This window comes from Geospiza fortis, unplaced genomic scaffold (assembly GCF_000277835.1).
Source record: "Geospiza fortis unplaced genomic scaffold, GeoFor_1.0 scaffold241, whole genome shotgun sequence".
NCBI lineage: Eukaryota > Metazoa > Chordata > Aves > Passeriformes > Thraupidae > Geospiza > Geospiza fortis.
Genome location: NW_005054491.1, coordinates 95,401 through 105,112, shown reverse-complemented (window position 1 = coordinate 105,112; position 9,712 = coordinate 95,401). Strand labels below are relative to the sequence as shown.

Sequence of the window (9,712 nt, the reverse complement as noted above, 5' to 3'; positions counted from 1 at the left end):
GGCCGCCTTCGCGGCGCTGCCGGTGTTCCCGCTCTTCGACACCGCCTATTTCATCATCTCCGTCCTCTACCTCAAGTACGAGCCCGGTGAGTGCGGCCCTTGGCCGGGGGGCCCCGGGGGGAGCTCCGGTACCGGCACAGAGCCCGCATTGCCCCGCACCAACAGGTTCTGACACCTGCCCGTGCCCCTCCCCTGCCGCCTGTCACAGGCGATGTCACAGCTCCGACACCTGTGCCTAAATATAAAGCAGGGAAAAACCCCCGCGAACCCGTGACTCTGATTTTGAGAAATAATCCTGGGTTTTATTTGAGGCTGGATTCCGGCAGCATTGAGGTATTTCAGTTCGGTCACTTGGCTGCCACCCCAGGACTGAGAGTTGTGTTTCTGGCCAATCCCTTGGCTTGAATATTTTTGTGGCAGCACCTTCCTCCTATTTATATACAAAAGGGCTGGAAGTAAAACCTTGGTTTTTTCCCACCCTCTGGACCATGCCCTGAGCTGTTCTCAGGAACCATAACTGACCTTGCTTTGTTTGTTCTCTTGGGCTTATCTTGCACAGATCGATAGACCTGTGCCTTGGCTTTCACCTTCTGCCTTTGTCACAGCCTGGCTGTGCCTCGATCTTTCCCAAACGCCCTTTTCCCTCTGTTTTTGACAATGTGTGCACTCTTCATGCTCTGTTTTGAGCAGTTTCCCGGTAACTGCACAGTGACTGAAGGGAAGACCAACCCCGGGCTCGGGAATGATTTTCAAACCTCGTGTTGTGCAACCTCCGAGCTGTACAATCCACACGCTGTTCCCGTTAAACTCCTGTAAACAAGTGCTGCCTTTCCAGGCCTGATCACTCCCAGCTGCCTTCCAGCATGGAGCCTTGAACCAAACAATTAACAGGCAGCCCTCACAAAAATAGCTTTTAAACATATGCAAGCCCAGCAATCCGCTTGGGACTGGATAAGACTGGGGTGTGCTTTTCCCCAGATTCCTGCAGTGCTCCCATCCCACAGTTATGGGCTGAGGATCAGTGTCAGGACAGAACCGTCCTGTTTCCCCCTTGGAGACAGCATGGCTTTGTGGAGCCAAGGAAAAACAAGTGTTACTAAATTTAAGCTTCAAGCTAAACCTCAGGTTCCTATAGAACCAGTTTCATGTCTCGGCTGGTGCAGCTGTCTCGCTGCCGCTGTGTTTTCAGCTGGTTCAAATGTCCCCCAGGATGGAAGAGCCTGGGCACTCACAGCTTTGGCTCATGCTGATCCACTTACTGCTGTTTAAGGTGTACCAGGTAATCATGTTGATACAACATTTTTAGCATTTTCACTCTTTGTCTGCTCTCTGAACAGTTTTTGTCTCTGAAGTGCTGCACGAAGGATTTTGGAGCAGTTTAAGGTGATGAAAGAACCTCCCAGAATTGATGTTATTGGGAGGTTTCCCTGAAAACGTACAAAGGTGGATGAAAATTGCTACAGGAATTTTAAAAAAGGCCATAGCAGATTGTGGGAGGAGACCACAAAGTATTTCCAGACTGGTACAGGAGCGGGGTAGAACCCTCAAATCCTCTTCTCTCAAATAAAGATTAAGAATTCCTGTTCTATTTTTGCAGGTTATCTTATGAATGAAAGAGCTGAACAGATTGTTCATGAATTCTAGAGGGCACCTAGGTTGAAGCAGTGGAGAGAATGGTACCAGTATGCATTTTATTTTTAGACTGTAAAAAGACATTGATTTCAAGGGAAAAAAAATGTTCTTTATGGTAGCAAATAAAGGAGAGAATCTCTCAGCCAGTTCATAAACTTCTAATTTCTCTGTTCACATGAAACCTTTGGGGGTTCTGCAGGCTGTGATCATTTCTTGGCCATCTCTGGTGCTTGTTTGGGTTTCACACTTTTATATTTTGTTTTACAAGCGCTTTTCTTTGAGTTGCTTTGTGGGAGAACACGCACCTCCAGCCTCTCTCTTCCTGGGTCTTGAGGTTCCTGCTTCATTGCTAGATCCATCTTCTCACTGAGATGGCCTTGAAGGTCCTTTCCACCACTGGTGACTCTGTGATTCCCAATTTTTTTCCACAGGAGCCGTGGAGATGTCCCGGAAGAGCCCTTTTGCCTCCTGGCTCTGTGCTATGCTCCACTGCTTTGGGAGCTACATCCTGGCTGATCTGCTGCTGGGAGAGGCACCCATTGCCTACTTCAGCCACAACTCCAGTGTCATCCTGGCCACAGCAGTGTGGTGAGTGCCCTGCAGCCCTCCTGATGTGGCACAGGCTGCAGGGAGGTGGGGGACGTGTTGGGACACAGCTCTGATCTCGCTGGGATTAACTGGGGACAGCAGAGGTGGGCTGAGGCTGTCTTTGAGGCTCTTGTACTCCTGGCTCTGGTTCCCAGTTTCCCTGCCCAGTTGCCTAATGCTGTGATTATCTGGGCTGGGGCACTTCTATTCATAGCAGCCACTGCTGAGCCAGGAGCAGCAGCGCCCACGGATCCCACACAGGGCAAGGGGTGGCACATCCTGAAGGTTTGGAGGCATTTTATTTGTTGTGTTTTTGAAATGTGCACAAATGAACCTTTAACTTCCCCAGTGTGGGTTGTAGGTGCTTTTGCCTGGCAGAATGAGCATTGTTGTGAGTGAAGTTTTCATCAACAGAAGTTTTGGAGTAAATCTCTCAGCCATCAAGTTTTCTATACTTGAGAAAAAGAAGAGAAATGTCTTCTTTCAGGGCTGAAAAATATGGCAGTCTTCTGGAAAAAGGAGTGTTTGAAATCTGTCCTCTGTTTGTAATAACATTTCAGTACATGTAGCTTCTTGTTCTCTATGAGCTGATGCTTCTGGACCATACAAGACACAAACTTCTAAAAAATTCTGAATTAAAATTATTGAGTTTTATTCAAGATGGAGTGTTAGTAGTGAGGGCTCTCTGAGTTACTGAGGGCTCACTCAGCTCTTGCTATAGAGAGGCTTCATTGCATGCTGGTTTCCTTTCAGGATTAGCTATGAAATCAGGAATATTTTATTTTTAGGTTTTCCTTCTTCTTCACCTGCCATAACTCAATCTGCCACACTACCCCTCTCTGCACGTCCCAGATCAGAACAAACCTGTGCCCTTTTTGCAGGTACCTGATATTTTTCTGCCCCATGAACCTCTTCTACAAGTGTGTCAGCTTCCTGCCCGTGAAGCTCGTCTTGGTGGCCATGAAGGAGGTGGTTCGGGTGCGCAAGATCTCGGCCGGCGTGCACCATGCCCACCACCTCTACCACCACGGCTGGTTCGTCATGATGGCCACGGGATGGCTCAAAGGTGACACCTGAGATGCTCCAGAGCCTGCAGGGAGGGCTGGGACAGTGTGGGGACAGCTCAGGGGGAGCAGCAGGGAGGGGATGTGTGTTGTGTTGTGTGCCCCGATGTTGGAAGGAATGAGGAATCTGACTCCGTGTTCTTAGAAGGCTGATTTATTATTTTATAATAAATTAATTATTAGGCTAATAAGGCTAATTTATTATTTTATGATCTAAATATATAGTATCTATATTATATACAATATATAATAATTATAATATAATTTTATATTTATTATATTATAGAATGCTATAGTAAAACTATACTAAAGAATAGAGAAAGGATACAGACAGAATGATCATGAAAACCCATGACCCCTTCCAGAGGTGAAATTATATCATATCATATCATATCATATCATATCATATCATATTCTATCATGCTAAAACTATACTAAAGAATAGAGAAAGGATACAGACAGAAGGCTACAAAGAATGATAATGAAAACCCTTGACCCCTTCCAGAGTCCCAACACAGCCTGACAGTGATTGGTCATTAAGTTAAAACAATTCACATGAAACCAATCAAACATGCACCTGTTGGTAAACAATGTCCAAACCACATTCCAAAGCAGCAAAACACAGGAGAAGCAAATGAGATCATATTGTTTTCCTTTTTCTCTGAGGCTTCTCAGCTTCCCAGGAGAAGAAATCCTGGTGAAGGGATTTTTCAGAAAATGTGACGGTGGCAGATGTGGGCTCAGGTTCTCACTGTGCAGGTGTTTGTGCTGCCTTGCAGAGTGGTTGAAGAGCTGGAGTCAGGAGTTCTTTATTCTTTCTCCTGTGAGCTCTGACCTCACCTGGGTCTTTTCAGGGGGTTCTGCCAGTCAGTTTTCTTTAAGGTTGTGTTTGGAGCAAGCACTTGAGCATCAGTAACTGCAAGAGGCAAATGCCTTTTCCCTGAGTCAGGATCCTCTTGGTAGAAAGTCAGGGAGGCGTTTGCCCTACTCTGTTGGCTTAGGCTAACTTCTAAATTTGGGGAGAATGTCAAGAACCCTTTGTCCCCTTGAGGATCCAGAGCCCTCTGCTGTGGCAGCTCCAGCTCTGACAGGTTTCTCTGCCTCACAGGTTCTGGTGTGGCCTTGATGTCAAACTTTGAGCAGCTGCTGCGTGGGGTCTGGAAGCCTGAAACAAATGAAATTCTTCATATGTCCTTGTAAGTCAGCAGCCTGGGAATTCCCAGGCAGATGAAGAATGGAATGAAAGAACCAGTCAGGGCTGGGTGCAAACCTTCCAGAAAATCTCTTTTTTTCTTTTGCAGCCCTACAAAGGCCAGTCTGTATGGCACAGTCCTCTTCACCCTGCAGCAGACTCACTGGCTCCCCATCTCTGAAGCCAACCTCATCTTCTTTTTCAGCATGTTCATGATAGTCTGCAAGGTAAGTTTACAGCAGCTTTGCTGCCAGCAAATGACAGAACCTAAAGTGGGAATATTCACCTTCCTGAGCCACTACAGGATTCACTGTAGGATCTGCTTAGGAAATTCAATGTTAAATTCTCCATCACACAAGCAGCTCCTTGTGCCTCGAGTGCTGCAGCAGCAGGGATGTTCCGTGGGGTCAGGAGGATGTTCACTGGTCAGTATTTCCCTGCTCTGGGTGATCTCTGGGTGCTCCCTGTTGTTTGGCAGGTTTTCATGACGGCCACTCACTCCCACGCCTCGCCTTTTGCTCCGCTGGAAAACCTCATCTGCCCCGTCCTCTTTGGCTCTGTCTCCAGTGGGCACCCAAGCCACCACCACGACCACCACGGGGCCTCCCATGAGGTTTCCCACCCTCCTCCTCCTCCTCCTGCCAAGTCCAAAGAGGAGCTGAACGAAGGCACCAGGAAAAGGAAGGCAAAAAAAGCTGAATAAAAAAAGTGACGGCGCAGAAAATAGGCCAAGAAAATTCTTCCAGAGCTGAGTCTCAAAGCCATCTGTGACCTCCTTTATGCTCCAGTCCTTCTCTCTCAGACTCCAGAGGAGAGGTGGAAGCCAGGACACTGCCAGCTGGGTCCCTGAATTTCATTTTTGCTCTCTGTGCTGCTGCTTGCTTCTTGGTCTCTGCCTCTCTCTATTCTGATCAGATTTTCAGGGATTTGGAGGTTTGTGCCAGGGTGGGAAGTGGGTGCCACTTCCCATACTGTCAGCAAATCTGATGCAGCATTTTCAATTGGTGTAAAATCTTTCACTGTGTTTATTTATGAATGGGGGGGAATGGTTTGTGCTCCTGCAACTCTTAAGTTCCTTTGAATTTTCACTGACCTTTTCAGAGTCTGCCAAAACAACAAACTGTTAAGACACAGCGTGGAAATCAGGTTTCATACCCGAGGAAATTGGATGGCCTGGTATGAGCCTGCTCTGGTTTATCCCAGGTCCCACACCTGCCATATCTCCAAGTAATGTGACATTTTAAATGCAATAATGACATGGCCTTTGAGCCAAACCCTGTTCACCTCAGTTCCCTCTGGTTCTGATGGTCAGGACATTTATTTGCTCAGCCAAGTCTGTGTTTGCAAGAGCTCTGAAGCTGTGAAGTGCTCCCAGTGCCACGTGTTGGCACTGTCACCATCCTGGGCTGTGTGTGGCATTGCTGAGTCCCACCCCAAACCTCAAACTCTTGAACCAGGGGAGAAGCATGGCTCTGGTTTGTTTGTAATCCTGTGGGATGCAGGAAGAGTGTGTGTGAGTGTATTTATTATTATTTATTTATAATTGCCAGGGCACCTAAGGCAAGGACCTGAATCTGGCGGGGTTTTTTTTTTTTTTGACATTGCAATTGGAACTTTTAGTTGTGGCCCTGAGCCCACAGCTGGTTTGGGCTTGCAGTGATCCTGGTGTGCTCCAGGACAGCCTGAACACTCCCTGGGGGCAGGAAAAAAACTTCCCTACATTCTTAAATTCACATTAAAAGGCCGAAGCAGGGCATTTCACACCAGCTGATGAAAAACTACCTTAAAGGACTGATAAAAGCACATCAGCTGAAAATCCTGATTACCTTCTCTAGGTCCCCTGGGGCCAAATTGCTGGGCTGTGGATGCAGCTTGTGCCCAGTGAGTGAAGAATCTGAACTGCCTTGCATGGCTCAGGAGGGGTCTGTCAGCTCATTTGTGTTCTGGCTTTTAGAGTAGTCCAAAGCTGTTCTTATAACTGATTTTCTTCTTATCCATGGCATCTTCCAAGGGCTGGGATCACCACAGGGACAGTGGCAAGCCTGGGGGTTGTAGCACTGGGCATTTTCCATCCCTGGCACTGAGGTTTGCTGCTGTTTCCATTGCAGCTGGGAATGGAAACAGGATTGGAGAGAAGAGATGGTTTGTGTGTGTGTGTGTGTGTGTGTGTCCCTGTTCAAAGCTGCAGCTGATGGTTAATTAAAGATAAGAAACCCTCCTTGTGTGCAAGCAGGGGAAAATCCAGGAGGAAAAGTCAAATGTGTGGGTTTGGGGTTTGACAGTGCCTTAATGTTGTGAGTTTCCCTCCCCTTGAGCAGAGAGCAGGAATTCTGTTTTCAGCTCCGTCTGGTCCTGCAGATGCTGCTCTGCTGGAACCTGATGTGTCACGAGCATGCACGAGACTGAATAAATGTTTTATCAGATGTCTGATCCAAGGGGAATTTTGTTTTATAAAAGCTGTCAACAAATAAAAAATTGTGAAGTGACTCTGCTTGTCCAGTGGCACCTGAGGAAATCTCTGTGTTTGCTTTATACCCTTCCCAGCCACACAGGAGTCTGTGGCACCAGGACCTGGGGACAAAATGATTCTGGTTGAAGAAGGAGATCAGAATTAATGTCCTACAGCTGTGTCTGAAACTGTTCTAAATGGAAATAACAGGGTAAAAGGTGTTTGTGGTGTTGTTCTCAGAGCAGACAGCTTCAGGTTTCAGGGAAGAAAATAAGGAAATTGGAAATATAAGAATAAATTAGAAATTTCCTTATTCCCTTATTCCTTGAAAAAGGAATTGCCCCCTTTGGTGTTTATACCAGTTGTCTCTGTTTTTCCTTTTGTCACTGAAAGAGGGAGGAGAGCATTCACCTCTGACTGGTAAATATACACACACACAGTTCCAGCAGATTTATGTGGAGTATCAGTATTTAAAAGTGGAAAAAAAATCAAAATTCTCTGCACAAGTGAATACTTAGCCTGGTCCTGTAGCTGCTGCTCTGCTCTCTGAGTGCATTTTTTTGCTCTTCAGAGACTTTGGACCCTGAATCAAATCAAACTGAGTCAAATCACAGCTTCTAATCAAACACAGAGAGAAGAAATATTCCAAAGGAGGTTGAATTTTAAGCTCTGAACACTTCAGAGTACCCAACAGGAGCGGGATTCGTTTTGAGAAGACAACAGCCACAGAGGAATCACAAGTTCCATTTGGTGAAGCCTTTCCCAGTGAGAGAAATGGAACTTGTCTTGAATTTCCATGGCTCAGCACTGCCAGGCTGGTACAATTCCAGCCTGCTGTCCTTCATCCCAAGAAGCAAAAATGGGATTTGAAAAAGCTGCACATTTTAACCACAGCTGTGGGCACACAGAGCTGCTCCAGCACCTCTGAAAGCCCATCCTGACCTTTCCAGACCCTTCCTTCCTTCAGGCTCTGCTCCAAACAGAAAGAAAATGGGAGTGGGGTGTTTGCTGAAGGGATGGAATAATTAATTTCCGCAGCTCAGAGGTGGAATGATGAGGAAATCATGACACAGCCAATCGACCCAAACAAGAATCTGCAAAGCCTGTTTATATTTTGAAGGGTTTTTCTTGTCTCCCCCACATATTTAATTCTTTTAAAATGTTCATAAACACTCCTTAATTTAGAGCAGATGAGAGTGTAAATTGCACTGGAAAAGGGAATTTCCATTGGCATGATCTATCAATGGAAAAGGTCAGTGAAAGACAATAAGAAACCAGCTCAGAAAAGAATGGGTCACAATATTTCAGGTGGTTTAACCATTCTGCCCGGTGACATTCAGGTCAGGGTTATTTTGCTCTGTGAACAGGCTGATGAGAGCAGGTTTTTCATATCCTCTGAAGAACCCCATGATAAATAATTCTTCATTAATTATTCCTCTGGAGTCTCTGGCTCCACAGAATATTCCCAGCTCCCAGGACAGGAGCCTGGCAGGGCTCAGCCTTCCAGGGACAGACGTCATTCCCTCCAGAGATGTCCTGATCTGATAACTTCTGATACTGACTCCAGTGAGACCAGGCTAAATTTAGCAGTAGGTTTAATCCTCAAAGAGGCCCTGGGTGCCTGCTGGGAAAAGCAAATGTTTCAGTTGCTGTTTCAGCATTTCATGTGGATTGACAGGTTTCCCTTTCCCGTTGCAGAGCCAAACCTGGTGCCTGCAGCTTTGCCATGGTGGCAGATCAGCTCCACAGATAGGGAAAGCTCTACAGGCCTTGTGTGTCTGTAATTTAAAACAAAAAGAAAAAAAACAACAAACAAACCCAGGGGATAATTTTACACACAGCATTAATAATTCTTCACAGTAAACGAAGTAACAAAAAGAGGAGGGCAAAGGAAAGAATTTCAGAAAGGGCAAAGCCAGTGCAAGAGCACCAAGCCAGAGCAACCAGTGTTCTTGCTTTCCACTTTTCCTTTTGTTATTGATGCCAATATTTACATTGTTGCACGCTTTGTCCAAAGAATAAATGAATTATATAATCCAGCAAAGCAGAAAGACCCAGAGGATAAAGATGGAAGTTACCTTGGCAGTCTCCTGAGCTCTACAGAAGTTGTTCCTTTTAACACTTGCCAGGTGATCAGCTGCCAAATGCCTGCTCCTTCCTGCAGCTTGTTAATGGCGCTCTAAGGGCACAAAAAAGCATTAAAAATTAGAGTTTTATGTGTTTCAGCTTTTTCTGGCCCTTAGCTATGATTCTCTGGTTTGTGGTTCTTGTGCTGTTCTTTAGAGGATGTAACTGGCTCCTGTGAGGATGCTAAGGAAGGTAAATCAGGGATAAAATGGCATTTCCTGCGGCCTTAAATTTTAATTCTTTGTCCAAATAACGAGAAATCAGAATATACATCTATACAAGGCTTCCCAGAAAGGTCTCAAAGGGAGTTTGGATTTAGTGTGAGCTGCTTCCATCCAGGAAAACAGGACACAGACAAGGCAAACCACTCACAACGGAGAAATTACACTGTTGATGCCAAATCCTCTGCACAGTGGGTTGGTATTTTCCTCTTTAGGATGCTCTCAGTATTGGCCCCAAGGCATCTGGTTCATCCTTCCTGCCCAACAAGGAAATGCCAATTAAAGGGGTTGGAATTTCATCAGACACCAACATGGCTTGGTAAACACCCACAAAATTACCTCGCAGCTAAGAATTTAATCCTGCTCCGAAGGCAGCAGGCTGTGAACGAGCTGTTGGGGGCTGGTGGCTCCGGGAACAGGCAGAGAGTGAGAAATCTCT

The 9,712-nt window shown here is 46.1% G+C and overlaps 1 protein-coding gene across 1 annotated transcript; it reads left to right on the top strand.

Annotated features, from left to right (window-relative positions):
- The first annotated feature begins 6 nt into the window (after positions 1–6).
- On the top strand, positions 7–6,963 carry TMEM38A (transmembrane protein 38A). Its single transcript, XM_005428524.3, has 6 exons — positions 7–86; positions 2,064–2,220; positions 3,102–3,286; positions 4,393–4,480; positions 4,586–4,703; positions 4,955–6,963. The coding sequence occupies exons 2-6, from the start codon at positions 2,075–2,077 to the stop codon at positions 5,177–5,179; spliced, it is 762 nt and encodes a 253-aa protein (XP_005428581.1). The 5' UTR covers positions 7–86; positions 2,064–2,074; the 3' UTR covers positions 5,180–6,963.
- The last annotated feature ends 2,749 nt before the right edge of the window (positions 6,964–9,712 follow it).